The 24,243-nt window shown below is 33.4% G+C and overlaps 1 protein-coding gene across 4 annotated transcripts in view; it reads right to left on the reverse strand.

The window, feature by feature from the left end:
- MAP4K3 (mitogen-activated protein kinase kinase kinase kinase 3) overlaps positions 1–24,243 on the reverse strand; it is a 191,730-nt gene that overhangs the window by 72,167 nt on the left and 95,320 nt on the right. For all 4 annotated transcript variants that reach the window (XM_051975155.1, XM_051975157.1, XM_051975156.1 and 1 more), the window contains exons 5-13: positions 23,772–23,827; positions 23,163–23,210; positions 21,723–21,765; positions 19,621–19,693; positions 16,268–16,399; positions 15,927–15,989; positions 15,760–15,841; positions 15,555–15,665; positions 6,532–6,610 (exon numbers count right to left, since the gene is read on the reverse strand). In XM_051975155.1, the coding sequence (XP_051831115.1) occupies positions 6,532–6,610; positions 15,555–15,665; positions 15,760–15,841; positions 15,927–15,989; positions 16,268–16,399; positions 19,621–19,693; positions 21,723–21,765; positions 23,163–23,210; positions 23,772–23,827 (687 nt within the window). The remainder of the gene's footprint in view (positions 1–6,531; positions 6,611–15,554; positions 15,666–15,759; positions 15,842–15,926; positions 15,990–16,267; positions 16,400–19,620; positions 19,694–21,722; positions 21,766–23,162; positions 23,211–23,771; positions 23,828–24,243) is intronic.

Genomic DNA, 24,243 nt, shown 5'->3' on the forward strand with positions numbered 1-24,243 from the left:
CTTCCAGCTCTAAATCTATGATGCAGAGATGATGATCCACCAAGTGAAGACAAGTGTGGGGATCAAGAAAGGCTTTCCATAGTAGTAGCATCTTGACTGTATTTCAATTCTAGAAGATAAAGGGTAAAAAAGGAGTTATATTCTAGACAAGGGGAATGACCTGGGCAAAGACCTAGAGAAACAAAGCAGGCCAGTGACAGGTTGTACGCTTTGCCTGCTGTCTACTACATGGATGCATCAGAGGTAGACTAGACTCCTGGCCTTCTGGACTGCACTGTGTATCTACTACCTTGCACCATCTCTCATTCTGTAGCCATACCAGTGTTAGAGGGCAGGGACTGTCTTTTATTTATTTGTAAGTATAAAGTTTACAAGATCTACAAATTATTAGATAGTGGGGTGAGGGAGAGTCAGGAAGTGATGTTATAATACCAACGTTATGAATCTGGGAGGCTAGGTGGTACTCTCAATAGAAATGGGAAAGTTTAGTGGGGATAGGTTTGGAGGAAAACATGAATTGTTTATATTCAATCTGAGATATTGACAGGATACTAAATTTGAAGTGTCAGATTTTCAGTTTTCAATGTGGAATGGAACCCAGAAAAAACAATGGAGAAATAGTAAAGAGACATATTTAAATATATAAATATATGAGTCATGTATATAGAGATGATAATTAAATTCATGGGAACTGATGAAGTCACCAAGAAAGAATGTTGCAAGAAACAAATGAAATAATACTTAACCCTAGAAAACTGTTTAGAAAACTAAGAGATGGTGGTACCATTAATATGACTAGGGAGGTCAAGAAGAAGATTTTGAGGAAAAGATAACTTCAGTTATGAACACATTGCTGGTTTGACATCCAGATGGAGAAATTTAAGTATTTAATTTTATTAAATTTAAGTAATGTAATTTGTTTTTAAAGGAGTGTTTTCAACACTCCTTTGAAATATTCAAGACAAGGTAATAGAAGTGGCGACATAACATAAGAATCAAGATAAAATTAAACACTTCATTACAACCATATTGTTTTCAAGGTAGAAAATAGACACTGGGTATTTGGGAGAGAAAAAAAGTCTCTTTCATAATCTTTAATACATTCATTAGGGATTTTTTGTAGATAGAGATAATCTGACTACCAATACAAAAACACTATACTACTGTAATTAAGTATTTGAGATAGAGATAATCTGACTACCAATACAAAAACACTATACTACTGTAATTAAGTATTTGTTCAGAGATGCTGTTACCAAAAAACTCTTTTTTTTTTTTTTTTTTTTTTTTTTGCTGAGGCAATTGGGGTTAAGTGACTTGCCCAGGGTCACACAGCTAGGAAGTGTTCAGTGTCTGAGGCTGGATTTGAACTCAGGTCTTCCTGACAGAGCTGATGCTCTATTGATTGTACCACTTAGCTGCCTCAATGATTGATTATTTTAAGACATTCATTTCTCCTTTTATACTACTTCACTTAGTAATTTCATCACCTCTCATAGATTTAGTTACATTGCTGATGAATCTCAAATCTATCTATCTTTCTCTAAGTTCTTTGCTGACTTCACATATCCAACTGCCCTTTAGACATCTTAAACTGAACATGTCCACACTCAAACTCATTCTTTTTCACCAAAACTGTACCCCCCCCCCATCATCTTACTTTATTATTATTTAAAGGGCAATACCATTTTCTTATGGCCTCAGGCTTGAAACCTAGATGTTATCCCCAACTACTCACAAATTCTCATCTTCCATCTCCAACCTGTTGATTTTACTTTTGCAACATATCTCAACTATGTTTCCTTCTCTCCTCGGCCACTCTGGAACAGATTCTTGTCATCTTATGCCTGGATTACTGCAATAACCTGCTAGTGGGCTGCCTGCCTCAAATCTTTCTCCACTCCAATTCAGCCTCCATTCAGTCACCCATGTGATTTTCCTAAAGTGCAGACCCAAACTTGTCAATGAACTTTAGTGGCTGTTTTCTATCACTTGCAAGATAAATCCTCTGTAGGACATTAAAAAGCCTTCTATAAACTAGCTCCCTTCTTCTTTTCCAGTTCACTTATATCTTATTCCAATGAATCCTCTTCTCTCCAGTGCCAATAGTCCTCCTGCCATTTCACCAGTAAGACACTCAAGACCCTCCACTTTGAAGCCCTTTGGCTGTCCCCCAGGACTAGAATGTTTTCCTTACTCATCTCTGCATACTGGTTTCCTTAAAATTCCATCTTCTATAGGAAACCTTTCCAAACCCTTCTTACTTCTAGTGTCTTTCCTTTTTTAATCATTTCTTGTTTAAATTACTTGTACCTGTTTGCTTGTGGTCTTCTCCCATTAGATTGTGAGCTGCTTAAAAGCAGCAACAATCTTTTTTCTATCTCCAGTCCACAACACATTGCCTGACATATGTCAAGAGCTTAATAAATGTCTACTCACTGGGTTGATTAAAATTCCTCGTCAAATCTTTCCTCCTTGGAGTTGAATCTCCCCTTTTCTCTATCCTACTCTATAGGCACAGGCACTTGTAGCAATGTAGAACCTATTTCAAAGTCAGGAAGACCTGGGTTTGAGTCCCACCAATGATTTATACTGTCTCAATGATCCTGGGTAACTATTTAAGGCTTATTATTGCAGAATAGTTACTAATATACAGTGATAAAAGTAGTAATGTAGATGTAATGCAAAACATGTATAATATGTAGAAACATATTATTGGAGGAAGAAAGGTCAATACAGGAAAAGATCCCAGAAGCCTCAATTAAAAAAGGGGCAAGTGAGATCTGAAATGTTTTGAATGATACATTAAAAAGTCTTTAGTAGAGAGTGAGAGAAATCCACCTTGGAAAGAGGAGAACAAAAGTACAGAAAAGGCTCACATAGTATGTCAGTAGGGAGGGAAAGAGGAATCTTGCCATCCTGGATTTTAGCAAGACTTGGCAAATGACTGGATTTGAGGTTGAGATAAAAAAAACTAGAGAAATGAGTGGGTGTGCTTTTCCATGTTTTCACTTACTCTATGAAGCTGTCCATGATTCTTTCAATTGTCAATGTCTTTTCCACTGCTTTCTCCATCATTTTCTATTTAGGATATGTGCATATGGGTATGCGTGTAAAAGCTCCTTGAAGACAGAGTCTACTTTGCCATTAGTCTCTGTCTCCTCAGAACCTTAAAAATCACATAGAAGGGGATTAACATTTACTTATTAGGTAAATATGGATGACTGGAATGACTTTTGCTCCCCAACAGAAATAGGCAAATTTGGAGGAAGGTTAGGTTTTAGGTGAAAAGATAACCAGGAGTTTGCTTTTAGACATGTCTATACTTGAAAACTTAAGAAACATTTAGTTAAGAGTCATCCAACACACAACTGTTAAGGGGGAATAGTAACATAAGACAGAGAAATAGCTGTTTCCATAGATCTGAAAGTTATCTTCAAAGATAAATGAATCCATAGCAATTGATAAGATCACCAAAAGTACTACTACAAAGAAAGGGCCAAGGACATATCTTACAGGACATCATAGATAAAGGAGAATGACCTAGATTGTGACTCAGCAAAGTTTATTGAGAGAACGAATGGTGTAATAGGGAGAAGATTGATGAAAAAGATGTGTCCATTAAAAAATGACCATCAGTACCAAACACGTCAAGAAAGAAAAGGAGTAAGATGTCATAATTTTAGTGATTTATTGATAAGTATAAAGGAATAATTTTCAGACAAATGACAAGATTGAAAGACTACAGGGTAGCAAAAAGTGGAAAAAGCACAGCCAAAGAGCAAAAAACTTTTTTTCAGGAGTTTGCCTTTAAAAGAGAACAGAAATGTCAGATAATAGCTTGAGCCAAGTGAAATTTTCAAAGACTTGGACAGATCCAAGTCTGTGTGATGGAAAATGGGGAGGAAGATATGGAAACAGAAAAATTAAGGAGATAACTGAAGGGGCAAACTTTGCTGGGGAGAGAGAAAGAGAAGGAAGCAAAGGCACAAAGAGGAAGGTCTAGGTGAGTAGGGCCTTTTCTTCCTCCAAGACAGGACCAGAAGAGGAGAGAAGGGAACAATGCTGAGCAGCTTAAAGGTATGGGATAGGGGAGAAGTTCATGAGGGCTTGCACTTAGTTTCTTGATAACATAGGCAGTGAGATCTAGGAGGCTTGAGAAGAAAAGGCATGAATAACAGCTACATGTGATGTTGAAGTGGGTTGTGGTTCCTTTAAGAAACTGCATTTATGATTCCTTTCAGATTACCCTCAGCCCCTCCTGGTTGATTCATTATCAGTTCAGGAAGCCAAGACCTTTGATTCACAAATTCTGGTCAAAAGCATCCCACTGAATTCCAATAGGAGATATGAACTTGTCCCAGCCCCCATTGGATCTGAGCCAACTTGGGACTCCACCCATGGACCCTCTTTAGCTAAATCTCTCATTACAAAAAGAGCCAAACTAAAATCCTCTCTTGAGCAAAGATTCCAAACATGCCATTCTATACTATACTTGGCATGCCAAGGGCCTCTGCCCACTGGAATACTTTTTCTAGTGCCATCATCTTATTATTCTCACCTATTTGCTTAACTAGACTTTAACCCATCCCCATAATAAACCTCTGTTATCAATCTAGGTTTTCAGGTCTGTAAATTCCTTTACAGGGAACTTCTGTGCCGCCAGAAGGGGATTCCCCAAAACTCCCTACCCTTGTGCTGAATCCCAAGGGAGTGCAGGGGAGCCAAACCTATCCTGAACCCCGAACCTGCCACTAGACATCATTTAACTCCCTGACCACCAGAAACCCTAATTTCCTCTAGGTTCCCCAAATCTAAACCTCATCAGTGTGACGGTTAAGGAGAAAAGAATGAAAGCATTTAAGATCAGATTAATATAAATTTATAGTAACTAAGGTTATCATAGTTGTGTGATTTTCTCTCACTGTGCCAAGTACCAGACATGGTAGAAAGAAGATGAAGCCCAATTGCCTCTTATCCAGAGGCAATTTTCATTTCTTTGGGTTTTCCTGGATGACCAGTTAGGTTAAACTCTTTTGAATGACAATGTATCCCATTTAGGCAGCTTTGTATTGTTTCAAGGTTGGAAACAATAGAATGTTATCAATAAGCAAGAGTATCTGGAGAACATCATCTATGGCAGAGGTTCTTAGCCTTTTTTGTTTCATGAATTCCTTTGTTAGTTTGATGAGAATAAGGAGGGATCCTTTTGCAGAATGTTTGTAAATGCATAAAATAAATCCTTAGCATTACCAATAAAATCTATTTTATTGAAATAGTGCCTGTATTGTGCTAAGCACTTTACAAATATTATTTCATCTGAGATAATGGCAGAAGCAGTATTCAAACAACTCTATACTGCTCTGTGCTGCATAAATGGGAAATAAGCAACAAAGACAAGGTGCTAGTACTCAAAGAGATCAGGAAAGGCTTCCTGTAGAAAGTGAGATTTTAGCTGGGACTTGACTAGTCAGGGAAATCAGGAAACAAAAATAAAGCAGAAGAGAATTCAAGCATGGGAGACAGCCACAGAAAATGCCCTTAATTAAAAGGTAGGATGCCTTGTACAAGCAATGATGAAGAGGCAGCCGGTGTCACTGGATCAGAGAGTACATGAGGCTATTAAAGTTAACAGGTATGGAAATAAGAGAAAGAAAAATCAGTTAACGAGAGGCTTTGTACAGCTAACAGAATTTTATCTGTTCCTGGAAGTGACAGGGAGTCACTGCATCTTACTAAGAGAGAGGTGATACCCTAGCATTACGAAGTCACTTTTCAGAGGGGCAAATATTGGTACAGAGAGACTTGGAGCAGTCCACTAGCCAACTATTGCAATGGTGCAGACCTGAGGCAATGGGGGCTTGCACTAGGGTGACAATGGTGTCAGAGGAGAAAAGAACATCTATTTGAAAAAATCACAAAGGGAAACAGGTCTTGAAAATAGATTAGATACAGAGGCAGTAGTAAGGGAACTTTATACAAATAAAGCGTACAATAGAAACAACAATTACTACTCCTATATTGTTGTTTTAAAAGCTATCATTGTCAAGAAATGATTTCAAGTAGTGATATAGATTGATAATAGTGGTAAATGCTACCACATGCTCTAGTAAAAAAGGCTTTTTATCCCCCAGTCCCTTAGCCCAAAACAGCAAAACACAACACTCAGGAAGGCTGTAATAAATAATACATTTTTACTTAAATCGTTAGGATTGTAAACTCCTTGAGCCTAATAACTATCAATGACTTTTATCTTTGTATCCGGGATGCCTTGTTTATAATTACCGCTTAACATCTGTTGAAATCAATTAAATGAACTTAAATATCAGTATTTTGAAAATGTTGAATGCTCAGTGGGAGAAAAAAAATCATATAAAAGTAATATTTTTTCTTTCCAAATTCATACTAAATAAACATGGAGAAAAAAAATAAAAACAAGTAGAGAAAAACATAAAAACAAGTACCAGTCTAAATTTCAATACTTGAAAATTTTCTTTCCTGTGGTTATGCTATTGTGTTATAAATGCTTACAGTTTATCTCAGAGCGTGTCTTTTCTTCTCTCACATTTCTACTTGTTGAATGTATTCTGTGAGGCACAACAACCAGAGGCTAGGAAAGAGGAAAAAAAATGAACAAAAACAGAGCTTTTGATAACAAGCAATACAGACTAGTCTACACATTTCGCTAAATTTGGAATAATTCTTCATTTTAAGTGAAAACACAGATGACATAACATTTTAATAAATGTTTAAAATACATAACCCATAAACTTGTGTTTGTAATAGGAAACACAAAAATCACAATTCATAATATTTGGATGGCTTAAATCATCATTTGCTTTAAATAGAAAGTGATATTTGTCAAGTTGTTTAAAATCAATATTAAAATAAATATGATAGTATATTTTGCACATATATGCCCATTTGTTACATATGCCTATATACACACATACTTATAACAACTTTAAGAGATTAAATACTTCCTACAAAAAAGATGAAAAATTAGCTATTCATTTAGGATCTCCTAGCATTGAATTCAAAAAGATTACCAGTAAGTACAATGGGAATGTTATATAATGGATAATAATAATTTGTGCCATTTATATATAAGAATTTATGGAAATTCAAGATCCAAGAAAATAAAAGTAACAATGTTGATATTGACACTAGATTTGAACCCAAGTTTTCTGATTTTGAAGCCAGCAAAGGTAATTAAACATTTTAAATAGTGTATTGCCATTCATTCTCTCCTATAAGCATGTTTGACCATATCAGTTTTCTTTTCTTTTTCTTTTTAAATTTTTATTTAATAATTACTTTATATTGACACTCGTTTCTGTTCCAATTTTTTTTCCCTCCCTCCCTCCACCCCCTCTCCTAGATGGCAAGCAGTCCTTTATATGTTGGATATGTTGCAGTATATCCTAGATACAATATATGTTTGCAGAACCGAACAGTTCTCTTGTTGCATAGGGAGAATTGGATTCAGAAGGTATAAATAACCCAGGAAGAAAAACAAAAATGCAGATAGTTCACATTCGTTTCCCAGTGTTCTTTCTTTGGGTGTAGCTGCTTTTGTCCGTCATTTATCAATTGAAACTCAGGTCTCTTTGTCAAAGAAATCCACTTCCATCAAAATATGTCCTCATACAATATCGTTGTCGAAGTGTATAAATCAGTTTTCAAGGATTATAACAATCCCCTATTTAAGAATGTTCAATGGTTCCCTGATGCTTAAGAGATTAAAGAGCAAACTTCTTCCCAAACTTGTTCTTATCTATTTTTTCTTCCTCCCCCCCACCCCTCTTCCTGCTAAAGGAACTCATTTCACCCTTTCTTACCTCTTTAAATTTATTTTCATCATTCCCCCTATAGCTGGAATTCAATTTCACATTCTCTTTCTTCCTATATATTTCAGTTAAAATTCTGACTACTTGGCACTATAATGAAAGTAGTAATGTAAATACAAGGAGAGGAGACAGGCTTTGTACTCAAGGACTTTACAATCTACGTGTTGGATACAACACATTCCTCTACAAAGCTTTCTTTAGCACCGTGCCTTAGTTCAGGTCTCTTATTGAATTTTCTTTGTATTTATGCCATTTCAGTCAAAAGCAAAAAACATTTGTTAAGGGTCTGAGTGTTGGGCACTACAGTGAAGGTGGTGATACAGATACAATATACTCACTGATAAGTAAAGGTGCATATGAAATGAATAGTTTTTTGGTGGGGCTAAATTAACAACAAAAGAAATCAATAAAAGCCTCTTGAAGGAAGTGGCACTTGAACTATGCTTTGAAAAGTTGGAAGTGATCCTATGATCCCATGAAATTCAGAAGGTACTGACAACTGCTCAAGTTCAACATCTTGTTTCTCAATGACTAAATAATAAAAGGAACAATTTACCAAAGAAGATATAAAACTTGAAATTTATTAACTGGGAAAAAATAATCTCCATAAATATCAAAAATACGAAATTTCAAGTAACTCAAATAGCATATCCCAATCATCAAACAAAAATGACAGTGACCTCCCCTTTAAAAAAAAAATTAATAGTATCTACATCCTTGGGCTGTTGTAAAGATCAAACAAGAAAATAATTGTAAAGAGTTCTGTAGAGTGTCTGACATATAGTAAGTGCTACATAAATAATATTACTGTTAAACTGCCAAAGGAATAACTGTATAGAATTACATAAGATAACAATGAAATTCAAATAGTGACAAAAGGGGTCAAGAATATGACCGGAAAATGTTGGGACTAAAGTCGATTTAATTACTAAAATGATCTGGATCTAGGTAATGAAAAGTAGATCAGTGAAATAGATTAGAAAAGAAGCTTATTTATTCTGAAATCTAGTGTATGCTTAATAAACCTAAGTAAATTATTTTGGAAAATATTCTTTATTCAAACAGAGTTAGAGAAAACTTAATGGATTTAAGACAGTATTTTATACAATATGTGCTATACTTATAAATGTATACATTTATAAGAAAATAAAAGGGGATTGGGGCAGCTAGGTGATACAGTGTTGACAAAGTACCAGCCTTGAAGTCAAGAGGTCCCAATTCAAATCTGCCCTCAGACACTTAACACTTCCTAGCTTGTGATCCTGGGCAAGTCATTTAGCGACAATTGCCTCAACAAAAAAGAAAATAAAGGGGGATGGAAGGTTACATTCATTATACATGACTACAGATAAAGAAGCATTTGTAATCAGCTATAGGATGGAGAGTAATCTAAAAGACAAGATAGAATTTCAATTATTTTATATAGTTTATTAAATTTTATAAAATTAATATACTAATTTGATAGAATCTATTATTTAAAAGAATTTTATAGTTGTGTTTTTGCATAAATAAAATTAATGGACCAAGAATAAAGTCAAAAGAAAATCTTTTTTTCTTATATAGAATAGCTATCTCTAATAATAGTGTCCAAAATCAAAATAATCAGAAAAATACATAGCAACACAATCAAAATAGCAAAGATGATAAAGAATAAAAAATTAAATATTGGTGAGTCTATAGGAAAACAGTCAAGCCAATTCACTTCTGACCGAGCTATCTAACAATTATAAAAAGTCATTTGAATTATGTAAAAAAATGTACAAAATTTTCATAATCCTTGACTTAGGGAGTATACTTCTGGGATTATGATTCAAGAAAAGTTATTCAATGAAGAAGAGATCCATCGGTACCAAAATATTGACAGCAGAATGATCTGAAATAGCAGATGCTTAGAAACAACATGGCAAATTAAACTGACTTCCTTTTTTCATATAATTACTAAATATTAGTGTAGATAAGGGGAATCATATGGATCTATTAGATTTCATCAAAATATGAAATAAATTTGAATAATGTGTCTCATCCTCTTTTAGTGGAAAAAATGGTAACAATCCACAAAACACAATGATATAGATTCAAAACTCGTTGGATAGCCAGACTCAAAAGAAAAGTTTCTAATGTTCAATGTCAATACAACATAAAGTTTCCAATGGAATATTCTAGAGTTATGTGCTCGGTCCTTTGCTGTTTAACATTTTTATCAAGGTCTTGGATATATAAATAGATGAATAGCCCACCAAATTTGCAGATGACAACAAGTTGAGGGGTGAAGGAGTGGTGGAGATAGCTTTCTCAGTGGCAGAATCAGCATCCCAAAGAATGATGGGTTAGAGCACTGAGATGAATTCATTAAAATGATATTTAATAGGGAAAAAAACCAACTTAAAAAAGTGTATGACAAGAAAAGCACTGATAGATGGTGGTTGTTCTGAAAAAAGGATTTTTTATTATAAGAGCTGTATAACCTATAGAACTATAACAGTGCTCCTATAAGCTGCACTTGTCATATTCCACTTGATAATTTGTGTGTTTGTCTGGGTGATATGGTCTAAAGACTAAACAAACAAGCTGCAGGGTATACAGGAGGTTCACCAGGATGGTGAAGGGACTTGAGTTCATGTCATATATAGATAGTTAAAGAAACTGGGATTAAGCTGGAGGAGAATCTGGGGGAAGGAGGAAGCAATCATAATTCTCTTCAGATATCTGAAGGGTTGTCATGTGGAAGAGGGATTAGACTTATACCATTAGACTTCAGAGGGTGGAACCAGAAGCAATAGGTACAAGGTGCAAAAAAGTCCAATTCAAGCTCAATTTCATGCAAAACTCTCAATTAGAATGTTTCCAAGTAGAATGGGATGCTTTGGAGAGGTAGTGAATTTCCTCTACTTAAAGATTTTTAAGCAGAGACTAGATAACTATATTATCATTTATATAGTTATTGTGGTACATAGACTAAATGGATGCCATGATTCAATATATATGCCAATTGCTATTCCAGGTGTTGAAGACAAAAGATAAAAAAATGCAACAGTTCTGGCCTCAAGGAACCAGCTTATATTTCAACGGAGGAGACAACATGTCTATATAAAAATGTATAAAATATAATTTAGTGAGGGTAAGCAGGGAAGGGAAAATAACAGGGAAGTGGAACAACAGTTTTTCTACAGAATGTGATACTTAAGACGAATTTGGATGAAAAAAAAAATTCTAAGTTGGAGAGGAAAAAGTTGCACTCTAGTTATGGAGAACAGTAAGTGCAAGGAAGAGATTGGAATGTCCTATTTGAAGAACAGATAGAAAGTTTTCCTGACTGGACCACAGAGCAAGGGAGGAGAAAGAACAAAATAGAGCAGGTTGGAAAGGGAAGGTTTTAGCTTAAGATTTAAAGGGTTTTTTTTTTTTTTTTTTTTACAAGTTAAACAGAAAAGATAACACTCAATCAGAGAAATAATAGGGAACTACTGGGATTTACCAAATATGTGAGTGAAATGGTCAGGCCTCCACTTGAGTAAAAATACTCTGGCAACTGTGTGAACAAAAGAATGTCAGATGAAAAGGTTTGAGACCAATTATATCACTATTTCAATAGCTGAAGTAAGAAATAACGTTTGAATTTGGGTGGTGGACATAGATACAAAAGAGAAGCCAGACTCAAGAGCTACTGTGGATCTCCCTGGAGGGATGAGGAAGAGAGAAATTAATGGAGAATGGAACTTCATTCTCCTGCATAATGCCCAGGTTTCTGAGAAAAAAGTAGCGAAATGGAAACTCTCATCTGGGGTTGGAGTTTCTATCTCCTGCTACTATTATGTTCAGCCAGATCTCCAGCCTCCTTTGAGAAGAGGAATAGTACTTCCCCCCAGTGATTAACATTCACACATGGTCTGTCATACTCTACGCATTTGACATTTTAAATACCTCTACATCATCATCCAAACGCAACAGATTGCCCTTTGTGTTAACATTCACTGTGCAGCTCTCTTTCCTTACTACCGAAAAACATGTTCATGTCTCCTCCATCCTCCATCCTCCCAAAACACCATTACCACTATCACCTCCTTCTCTCCTTCATTTGATCATTCTTTCTGGGCAACTATCATCCTATATGTCTTCTGGCTCTTGTGGCCAAACTTTTTGAAAAGGTAGTCTAAAATAGGTTTTCCCACTTCCTTAAGTCCCTACATTCTAGCATATGACTTTACCATTCCACAAAAATTGCTCTTTTCAAAATTAGCAATGATCTGATTCTCAAATCCAATGACCTTTTCTCAATCTTCATTTTTTTGACTTCTCTATAGCTCTTTATCAACAATGTGTGATCTTATCAATACTCTTTTCTCTCTCGGTTTCAAGACACTACTTTCTCCTGGTTCGCCTACTTATCAAACCTGCTCCTTCTCAATCCTCTTTGATGGATCTTCAACTATCATACTAATCATATGTATTCTATAAGTGTCTTTTCAGAGTCCTCTTCTCTTCTTGTATACCATTTCATTTTCGAAAGTCATTAGCTCCTATGTATTTAATTATCATCTCTATGCTGATGCTTTTTAAATCTACCCATTCTATCCCAATTTCTCTGCTAACTTCCAGTCTTGTACTTCTAATTCTCTTTCATATATCTCAAATTAAATGTAATGTAGATATTTTAAGTTCAACATATCCAAAACTGAACTCATTACCTTTTCTACCCAAACAGTTCTTTCCTCCTAACTTTGTTATTGTAGAGAGGCACATCATCCTCCAAGACCTCAGGCTTGAAACTTAAATGTTATTTTTGACTAAACTTCCTTTCCCATATTCATTATGTTGCCTATTAATTTCTCCCAAATATGCTATCTTCTTTCCCTGGATATTGGCCAGTCTAAGTGCAGACCCTCATACTTCATGCTTGGACTCTTGCAATAATAGTTTGCTGGTGGATCTGCCTGCCTCAACTCTCTCCCAAAATAATTCATTCTCCACTCAAGCTACCAAAATATTTCCAAAGTGCAGGTCTGACCATGTCACCCTGTTTTCATTCCATAAATCCCAGTGGCTCCCCAGAACCTCCAAAATCAATTACAAAATCCTATTTGGTGTTCAAAGTCTTTAATAATTTAATTCCTCTCCTACCTCCAATACCTTTCAATTTTTCTTATAGTTTTTTTGTTATTGGTCTTTAATAACTAAGGCATCCCACTTTTTTTCTGGCTATTTCTAATGCTTAGGGTGCTCTTTCTCTTCATTTCTGCTGACTGAAATCCCAACTAAAATCTGACCTTCTTCAGGAAATCATTCCCAGTTATAATTTCCTTTCTCTAGCCTGTATATAACTTGTTTGTACAAATGTATTGTTTTCTTTTCCTTTAGATCATGAGCTCGTTAAGGGCATATTATTTTTTGTATCTTCCATGCTTAACAGAGTGGTTAAGGAGGGGAATAAGGGAAGGAGAAAAAGCATTTATATCAAATATATTGAGTGCTAGGTGCTATGCTAATTAAAATTTTACAAATATGTCATTTGATCCCCATGATAATTCTGAGAACTGTTATCTACATTTTATAGGTGAGGAAATTGAGACAAAGGTTGAATGTCTTGCCTATATACACCCAGCTAGTATTTGTGGCCAAATCTGAATCTCAGGCATTTCTGATTTTAGGCTACCTAGCTATATAAAGTCCTGTATGTAAGTAGTGTACTGGTATAATTAGCATAATTAGCTCCCCCATAATGAAAATGACAAGATACAGCAAATGACTGAATTTGTTAGGTGAAAATAAATGTAAAGTTGAATAAAAAAGCCAAGATTGTGAACATGGATGACTAGAATGCTCTTAACCCAATTAGGTTTATAAAGAGGTGAGAAATGGATTGTATTGACATAGATTCTAATAATTGTATAGCTAAGTTCATCCATTGCAAATCCACTGTCAAAACAAGGAGAATAAGAGGACTCCCCAATCAGAAATTTGCTTGTAAAAACTTACAGAAGACAGAATATAAGTCTAAACAGAAATACTTAACAATATAAACAGTTTGAATGAGACCCAGCACTCTATCCACTCTACTATCTAGCTGCTCAAGCTTTGATAGAGAAAACTATTTTTCTTTAGGCACATTTCAGTTCTTACATGCATTATCTTGTGGCTATCATACAATCTACAATTGTAAACTTCTAGAATGATAAGAGGATAAAATAATTTCTATCCTAAGGAAGTTTAAATATATTTCTTCCTTAATAGAAATTTGCCAAATTCAATTTACTTCTCTCCTTTGTTAAAAAAAAAAAAAAACCCAGATCTTAAAATAATTAATTTTAAGAGAAGATAAGAGCTAAGTAGTAAAACTGAAAGTTCCACTGAAGAACAATTTAACAGATTACTATGGAAAAGTCTCAAAAACCACAGTCTTTCTCCCACTATGATTATCTCGAGCAAACCCCATATTTGAGGCTATCTTTGGAAGATCATTTGAAGGAATTTTGAAGGGGCACTTGATTCAGATACCTCCTTTTATCTGTCTGAAGACCGAGGCTCAGAGAGGCTCACTGACTTGCCTGAACTCACATTGGTGGTGAGCATCCAAGTCAGGATTGGATCACACATCTTTTGACCAAAGAGAGTTTTCCCCATTAGAGTCCATTGTCCATACAAGGAATAATATAGCTCATTTGCACATAGAAAACTCTCTGGAGAACTGGGGAGAGTACTACAGCAAGTCTTGCTGTGGTTGTCACTATCAAAAACTGAGTGTTCTCTAGCATGGTCTATGAAGCCACTGGCTTCCTTTACTTTATTATTGATTAAAATAGATACCTGTCTTACGTATCTATGAACTGCATCAACTACTATAGCTAACAATTACTCTGACCTGGGTCATGATAGGGAATAGGCAATTATTTTTATTGTCCCTGTTACTAGGAGTGTTGGCTGTGAAATTTTTTCTAAGCTCTGAACTTATTCTCTAACATATGGACATTCCACATTCTGCATAAGCCCAGTGAGGATCTTATGGAGTTCTTTCAACATGAGCAATAAAGCTAGCCAAATGTTTTAAGAAGTAGACTAGAAATGGAAGAATGAGACTTCTTTTACAAAAGAAAAGTATAAAGTCTATTTCCAAGTCTGGCAGGAACACATGTTATTTGGCTTTAAAAAAAAAAAAAAAAGATTTCTAATTTGGTTTCTTTATTTAAATCATTGCTTTATCAAAAAATAATGATTTTATTGGATCGTCATGGACTTCTAAGGGAATGGTAGTGGTATACAAGTCTGTCTTATTTATAGCTAAGGTAACCGAGGTTCAATACAGTAAGGAGACTTGTCCAAAGAAAGTAATAGGTAGCAAGGACAGGATTTCAATCAGGGAATCTGAGTCTAAAAACAGTACTTTTTTTCTTTTAACCTTTTCTGCAGTGACTCTCAGTAAACTGCTTCCTAGAGAAGCAATATTGATAGGTTATCTATTATTGTCTAGAGTAATTTATTTAGACTAAATCCTACAACTGATAATCTTTTTATTTGTTTTATTTATTGATTACCTCAGCCTAATTTTGAATAAGCATATAAAGTATTACCTACAAATGAACTATGTATACGCAAAAAATTGTTTTAAATATCAGTAATTTTTAATGGAGGAAGAAATACTTACCTTCTTTTATGAGAGGAGATGAGTGGAAAGACAGAATGAATACTGAGTGGGGAACAAAACAATCTTACCTCAGGATCATCATCATCAAAGTCATGGTAAGTGGTATGATCTGGATTATTAACTTTGTCCAAAAGTTCAATAGCCAATGATCGGGTTAAAGGTTGTGTTACAAAGGGGTGCTATGGGATAAAAGGAAATAGGATAAAAATATATTAAAAAGATAAATGGGTGATGTTTTTACATAAAGATATAAATATTCAGAAAAGAAAATACCTGCAGTAACTTTTCAGCTGTTGGCCTTTTTTTTGGATTTTTGGTAAGTGCCATTTTCACAAAATGATGAAAACTATTTGACCTAATAAATTAAACAACATTATGAGCATTTCTAGTTAAAAGTTGACAAAAGTAGACATTTAAGTGACTATCAAGAAAACACTTACCATTTCATTTTGTCCTTTAGCTTCGGTGGCTGAAAGTTGCTTTTTGTCATCAAGAACAATGCTCTAAAAAAAAAAAAAAATCACTAATAAATTATTAGCCAATAAATTAAATTATTTTAAACTATATTTCATATTGTTATATGAATTGGCTATGAATATTGCAGTTTTAATTATTTACAATTTGGGAAAACCAAGGTTACAGAAATAATCTGAATTATAAATACTTTTGCAAAATTCTCATTTAAAAGGAAGTAATGAAGGAAGGGAGGGAAGGAAGGCAAGAAGGGAGAAAGGAAGAAAGGAAGGGAGGGAGGAGAGAGAGAGGAAAGAAGATGATTAACCTCATTGGATGCAAATCAAACATGGGAGGCTGGAGTTCTGCAAGCTCTATTGCAGTTATTCCCACTGCCCACAGGTCACATAGCTGGTTGTATCCACCTTTTCTTTCCACTGCAGCTACTTCAGGAGCCATCCTGAGGAATACGTAACAGTAAATGTTTACATCATATTTTCTTCCTCAGATTAAAAAAAATCACTTAAGATCTTTTAGAAATATTTTTTCTCTTTAAATTTGATATACTTTGTTTTACACATCTAATTACTATATTCAATCTGAATTTACATGATGTCCAAATCATGATTTTATTAGGTCAGCTAAAAGAAAAAATTATTTATTCTAGCTGTTTAGCATCAAGACAACACACAGTTGAATGATTAAATGTTTCCATTATTAACCACTGGAATTATTACCATGGGCCAGGCACAATCGAAGACAATGATTTGGATAAATCACTTGCATATAGTTTATTTGTTGTCAAGTTTTAATATGGTTTATTTTTTCTTTCATTTTTTTGCTGAGGCAATTGGGGTTAAGTGACTTGCCTAGGATCACACAGCCAGGAAGTATTAAGTGTCTGAGACCACATTTGAACTCAGGTCCTCCTGACTTCAGAGCTGGTGCTCTATCCACTGCATCACCTAGCTGCCCCATAACATGATTTCTTTATCTAAATTAGAATACGTTTGTTCCTTTCAAGTTTGATACAATTTTGTTTTAACTATACCGTTCTTTATTTTTCATAACTAAACACACACACATATTTTCGTCCATTTATATTAATGGTATTTTTTTCCCCTTCCTTCTTAATGGCAGGTTGGAGGATAAAATTAGCAACTGGAAATGAAAGAAAATTGAATAAAAAAATTTATTTGATCACAAACAAATTTAGGTACTGTTCTTTACAGACAAAAAGTTGCTCAGTCACCAATTTTATAACAAAAAATAATGAAATTTGTATTCCTACAACTTTTCTACTTCAGAGTGGCATTTTAAATAGGGCAGGTGGTCTTATAATCTAAATAATTTAATTTTAAGGATCTTTAGAAACCATGCTTCCCTAAAGAGATTTTTCCTACTTGTATGACTCTGTATCAAATCATACTATTTGTATGACGACAGAAACTCCACTATCAGAAATTCACTCTTTTCCACTTTGGAGGGAATAAAAAGTCCCGCAAAACCCCTACTAATTAAGCATGTAATTCTATTACTTATAGAAGATCTTTTAAAATAACAAATAGACACATGCTATGTTCACTTCTTTTTTCTTTTTTAAAAAAATCTCTCCCAGGGTTTTTCCCTTTTGCTTTAATTTTTCTCTTCCAACATGATTCATAAAGCAATGTGTATATTAAAAATAAATAAAATGAAAAAAAAATACCAAATAGGCACTAAACAAATGGTTGTTGATTGATTGACTTGAATATAAGATGAAGACCTGAAGTTATTTAAAAGAACAAAAGAATCTAAAGACAAATATTCTGTTCTGGGAGGGAAAACATTTTAATGCTAAACAAATTAATAACTTCATAAGGAATTCTTTTCTAAAACATAATGTAGCTAAGAGGAGAGAAAAGAAGGGAGAATAATAATGCCTGGCATGGAGAAGAAGGGAACTAAAAGTAAAAGTCTGTAAGATTAACAAAAACAAACTTCTACCAATTTATGATTTTACCTGAAGTTAATCCAGTTAACTGATGTAAATTTATGAGTGTATGTGTGTGACTTAAAATTGTGGCTGACTGTTCAGTTGTGATTGAGATTTTCTTATTAAAGATACTGGAGTCATTTGCCACATTCTTTTTCTAATTCGTTTTACAGGTAAAAGTGTCTGAGACAGGATTTGAACTCACAAAAATGAGTGTTTCTGATTCCCAGCCCAGAAATCTATTTTCTACACCAGCTAGTTGCTCTTATTTAAAATATAGCAAAATTTAAATCTGTAATTTTAATTTGGCCCAGTTGAATTACTGTAAAAGTTAAAAAGCATTCCTGATGAATAGAAAAAAAAAAATCTCCTTTGTCAAGAGAAAAAGGTTTTAAGAAGGCAAATTAAAAACAATAAACTACTTTGTTATAATTTAATAGGTTCAGATAAGAATAAGAGAGTTTGAATTAAAATTCTCAACTCCCTTACAATTCTAAATCCTATGATTAATTAAATTTAAGAACAAGTGCAATTACTTCATTTCTGAAGTCAGGGGAACCTTGGACAAGCAGTCTAAGAGATCAACATTATCTACAAACAGCATTTACTATGCTGCTATACTTTTGCAGGATACTATCCTTGGGACAAAGACACAAGAATGGGAAAGCTTTCAATTTATAATTAAACTGGAGAGACAAGAGTATACAAAAAGTTATCACCCATTCGCCAATAGTGAATGCCAAATGTAATGAATGTTAAATTATGATGGAACTACTGGTGGGATCTTTTCAAACATTATCTCCTTGGACCTTTACAAAAATCCAGTAAAATCAACATTACAATTATCACCTTCATTTTTACAGATGACAAAAGAAGCTTAAATAGATAAAAAGTCAATTGCTATAGTCATTCACTTAGTATCTGAGTGGACACTTAACCTTGAGTCTCTCCTGATCCCAAGTCCAATGCTCTTCTCTTGCCTCACTTGGCCTATATGAGGTGTACAGATACTAAGACCTACAAGATTTTAGGGAAGAGAGAATGGCAGGAGGAAGTAGCAACCCTGGGACCTAACCAGGGGAGGGGTTGGGGATGGTCTAATAAAAAGGGCGAAGCTTAAGTAGAATATCTATGGCACAGCAATGAGGCATGGTAAAGGAGAGGGTTCTTTAGGGAGGTCCCAGAGGAAAGATTCTGGAAATAATGAGCAGGCTAGTTTATTTGAAGAGGATAGTTCTCAGATTAGAATACTAGAGGATAAGGCTGAAAAGACTAATGAGGACCAAAATTTTCAAATTAATGCTATGGAAGTTAGATTTGTTTCAATAGAAAATAGAATGACACTCAGAAGAAAAATTAAAATTTGATAAAGGGTTAAAGAACAGATTAGAGACATAGATATAATGTGATGGGGGCCCAGAGTTGATTAGTGATAACATGGGATTGTAAAAGAAATACCAGATGAGAAATGATCAAATTCTGACAGAATATTTCTAGTAACAGAAACATTTTTCTAGAGTTCCTTTTTATGAATTAATAAAACTCCAATGCCTGTATTTGTCAACTGTGGGGAGTATTTCTGCCTCACATGCTTAGGAAAAAAAAAAAGTCACATCTGTTTATTTTTTCTGATCCAGCAGGAAAATGTTTTATAAACCAACCTCGAATATAATTCTAATATCAAAATTCAATTAAAACAAAATTACCAATATGGTGTGCCAATGAAAGATTTCCGTTTAGCAATTGTAGCTGTTATCTGTGCAGAGACTCCAAAATCGGCTATTTTTAAAAGAATAAGAAAAAGTGTAAATAAATGGAATTGGTTTTACAAGGAAAATTTAAAAAATTTTTCAAATGCAAAATATAAATGCAAATCTAAATCTAAATGCAAAAAAAAAAAAAAAAACCAAACAAACTATTTTGAGGCATGCTTTTTAATTAAACAGAAACCTGGTAGGCTAAACTTATTTATCATTTTTGTAATTTAAGCAAATATTACAGAACATCAAATCTATATATAATAGAGATTTTGTCATTTAATCTCACATGAATTAAATTTCTATGGAGATTGATGTCATTATGATATCAAGTCAAAGTTGGGAGGTTTATCATATAATGTATTATTACATTAGATTGTTACTGGGAAAAAAATTCTTTATAGCATTTTTAGTAGGAATTAAAATTTTCTAAATAAAAGGATCCAAGATATCCTGGAAACATAACCTTAAAGTTATATATTAGATCCTTTCCCCCCAGTCCTCCCTAGCTATAGGCAGAACCAATTAACTCACCAGGGATATAATAATAAATAAATATTAAATAATAAAAAACACAAGCTGTCCAAGGAGAATAAAAAATCTCACAATATAACCCAGTACTATTATTAGGAGTTATGTAAGATTTTATTTTTCAAACCATAATTTTGAGTTCTAGGCTCTATGTTGGCTTATTTCCATAATAAGACAAACAAAATTACATTTAACATGTTGCCATGATCCAGATGCATCTATTCATAAAAATTAGAATGATAATAAAATATGTACATTACCAATTAATCACAACTAACTTTATAGAACAAGTAAGATGAATTGGTTGAATATTATCTGATTTTTTTTTTTTACTCTAACTTGTAAGTACATATCCATCTTATCTGAAATAACAATATCTGGCTTATTATTAGTATTATTAAAAATCACAGTTATTATATTGATAAATCATTCCATCTCAGAGGTTTGTAAATGAAGCAATTCAGGTTGTTAATTCCCTTATATAACTTATAAAATGAAATTCATGAAATCACCATCTTAGAAGCACTTTTAAACTAAGTCAACACGACTAATAGTCTGGAATTTCATTCAACATAAGGAATATCTACTGTTGTTCAGTTCTGTTGTTTGTTTTGGGAGATAGAGGTTGCATCTAAAGTGAAGTATTCCTCTCAAAATACTGTTAAAAACAGTATCCTCAAAATAAGAAACAAGTCATCACTGATCCCAAAAGTAAATAAGCAGATTAAGAAGTGCATTGAATTGAGGAAGAAAACAAGGTAAATACTATATATATAATAATCCAACAACATAGTGTAGTGAATCAGGAAAACCTGGCAGACACGGGCCCTAAAAAATCCTTCCTCGTAGTGCCTCAGTTTCTTAATCTGTAAAATGAAGGGCTGGACTTGATGATTGCTAGGGTTCTTTTTACCTCTAACTCTATGAAATAAATCCTAAATATCTTCTGAGTAACTAACATGTCTTTAGACGAGCTCTAAATATACCTCAATATTAGCACTTCACATATAATGTCTACATGGATCCTTACAACAATCTGCAAAGGTAGATAAGGTGATATTACACACATTTAAAGATGGAGAAATAATGAGAGCTTATTGCTGATTTGCCTTGGTATCCAAAGAATCCAGACATCTTAGTATTTTTTCACTATATTAATGACTATCTTTTTTATTTCTACTTTCTCAAATTCCTAAGCTTAAGTAGAGGTTTAATGTCTTTTTCCCTCTTATCAAAAATAAGTATATTTGATGTAGTAAAATGAATTATTTAAAACTTTGCTCACATATCTTCTTTCTATATGAAACTAAGGAATTTCCACAATAGAAAATAATTGAAATCATAATTAAATTAACAAAACGTTAATAGCATAAGACATAAAAATAGCACCATTATGAAGAATTCTTCATTGTAATTAGGTAAAATATTGTTTTACCTGTAAAAAAAAAGTCTAATCTTCCAAGAAACCCATTACATTCTGATACAGAATCTACAAATGCACAAAATTTCAAATTACTTACCTAACTTCACATGGCCATTATCTGTTAATAGAATATTTGCTCCCTTCAAAGTGAGAAAATGTTAGTTAAAATTATGCAACTTGTACTCACTTTATTAACAAATGCACTAATGGTTAAATTTTTAAAAATATATTTAAAATGCTGACATGTAAGTCTCAAAAAGTCTCTGTGCTCAAATTTTAAATTACAGAGAATTCATTATGAATCAGTAAGTTTATAGCCAAATTTTACCTTTCACACAGTCTCATTTTTATTTTTAACAAGAGATTCTACTTTTTTCAGCACTTTAAAAAACTGATATTAGTATACGTTAATATTCAAGTCTTTTATTAATTTTGGATATTATCATTTTTCTATTAATGAAATTCTTCCACTAATATGCCAATAGAAGATTACTTGAATCACTGCTGCGGTCAACTCACCTTCCTACTTAGGAAAGTAACCCAAATAAAAATGTGTTTACTTGATGGAGACTCAGCAAGAAGAAACATTAAGCAGTGGGCACCAACAAGGGCATTTTGCTTCCCCTGTTGACATGATTTACCTTTGACTGTTTGTTTCTCAGTGAAGATGAAATATACTATTTTAAAAAAATGAGTGCTACAGAATCATAGGCAGTTATTTTATAGGATTTATGTAAAACCTGTTAGTAGTAAGAAGAGAAAGTTGGAGGTAAAAAAGTTTCTCTAACCGGATTCTTTCCAGTTGAGGGTCCATTGGTATTAGTGCAGACCTAAGAATCGCATTCAATTCAAAATAGCTTATTAGGCACCTACTATGTGCCAAGTATTCTGTCAGATTTAGGGGAAAGAAAAAAGCAAGAAAGAAAAGGAAAAGAAACCAAGAAAATAGTAAGAGAAAAAAAATCCAACACTCAAATGTAAGGGGAAAAGACGTGTCAGGATGAGAGAGATAGTGTAATAGGAGAAATTATCTGAGAAGTCAAAGGACAAGATCCAGACCACAGACTGCTGACCACAAAGGCACAGTAACTAAAAGACAGTTTGTCATTAAGTCAAATGAAAAGTATAAGAAAATGGGCATTTGGGTAATCCTCAAATCACTCATTTTGATGTTCTATCAATAGAACTTCATTAATGTATTAAGAGTTTTCTTTAATGTAAAGATATAAAAATTTCATAAGGCCTAATTTTAAGGACATAAGAATCTTAAAGACTATGAATGAAGACAAACTAATTCAAAGATTATTCACCAGAAACAAGTATAGATAAACTCAACCATAGCAACATCATTAATTAGTTATTTAATTGATGGATGCTACTCATACAAAATAATTTTTTTACCAGTAACATTTCTTTTTCAATGGCAAAACAGGAAAATACCAAGACAACTCTGCATAATAAGTTTTACCAAGAGAAAAACTTTCCTTTTTTTTAAATAGAGAAGATTTAAGACAAAATTATAATAAAACATACACACCTTTATATCTCGGTGCATTTTTCCTTTACTGTGTAGGTAATACAATCCCTGAAGGTTCAAAGAAAAAAGAAATTTATATCAAAAAGCAAATCTGACACTCAGATTTAAAAGTACTGTCCCTTTACCTATAATATTACAAGTTTAGGCAAAATCTACAATATAGTCCTCTGAATTTATTTTAAAGGCAGAATCAAAGAAATGATAAATTCAGAATACTAATAAAATCACCTAGCAGATAAAAATACAATAACCAAGTGAGCAATTTCTCAAAAATAGTTAAGAAATAAATAGTATTGATATATTTTTCTCACTATGATAATTGGCAAGTTTTCTATTTGAATGCAAGGTTAGGTTAAACATAGTATGTATAATAACAGAAATACTTTCTGAAAGAACCTAAACAGTGTAGTTCTAGTTATATTTGAATTCTTATATTTTTATTGGAAAAAGAGACATTCCCTCACAAAAGATAGATTTAACTGTACTATGAAAAACCAAAATATATTTAACTGGTATTTTACAAATTTACTAAACTCCAACGATATGAATCAGATGTTACTCCTTTTTGTGAAAAAATACGGAATTCTTTAAAATCAATATTTCAACTACCTGTAGTGTTTCTCTGCTAACATAGGCAATCTGCTGTTCTGATAGAGGTCCAGTCACTGAAATGGGAGAGAAAAAAGTGTCAAAATCTTACAAGTTTAAATCAATAAACAATCAAATCATACTTGACAGCCAGCTATCTTTTCAAGATTCCCAATTTTATAGTTTACTGATATGGTTTTCTTTTTTTCCCTCCAATTTTCTAGTTGGTTTCATTAAATATGGAATAGAGGATTGTATATTGAAAGAGGAATTGGAGGAATTTTTAATCAATTTATTATTTGGAGCAAATGAGAGCTGGTCTATAAATAACTATCCAACATCTACCTCAATTGTCATATGTTAGAAAATTTTAAGTAAGGGTTATTTGCAGCATTTCAGTCCAGTGAAAGAAAACTATTTACTCCATTTAATCCATTCATGATAGGAAAAGATTTATAGGCTTGAAAACAAACTAAAATAATTTCTCTGAATT

This window comes from Antechinus flavipes, chromosome 2 (genome assembly GCF_016432865.1).
Source record: "Antechinus flavipes isolate AdamAnt ecotype Samford, QLD, Australia chromosome 2, AdamAnt_v2, whole genome shotgun sequence".
Lineage (NCBI taxonomy): Eukaryota > Metazoa > Chordata > Mammalia > Dasyuromorphia > Dasyuridae > Antechinus > Antechinus flavipes.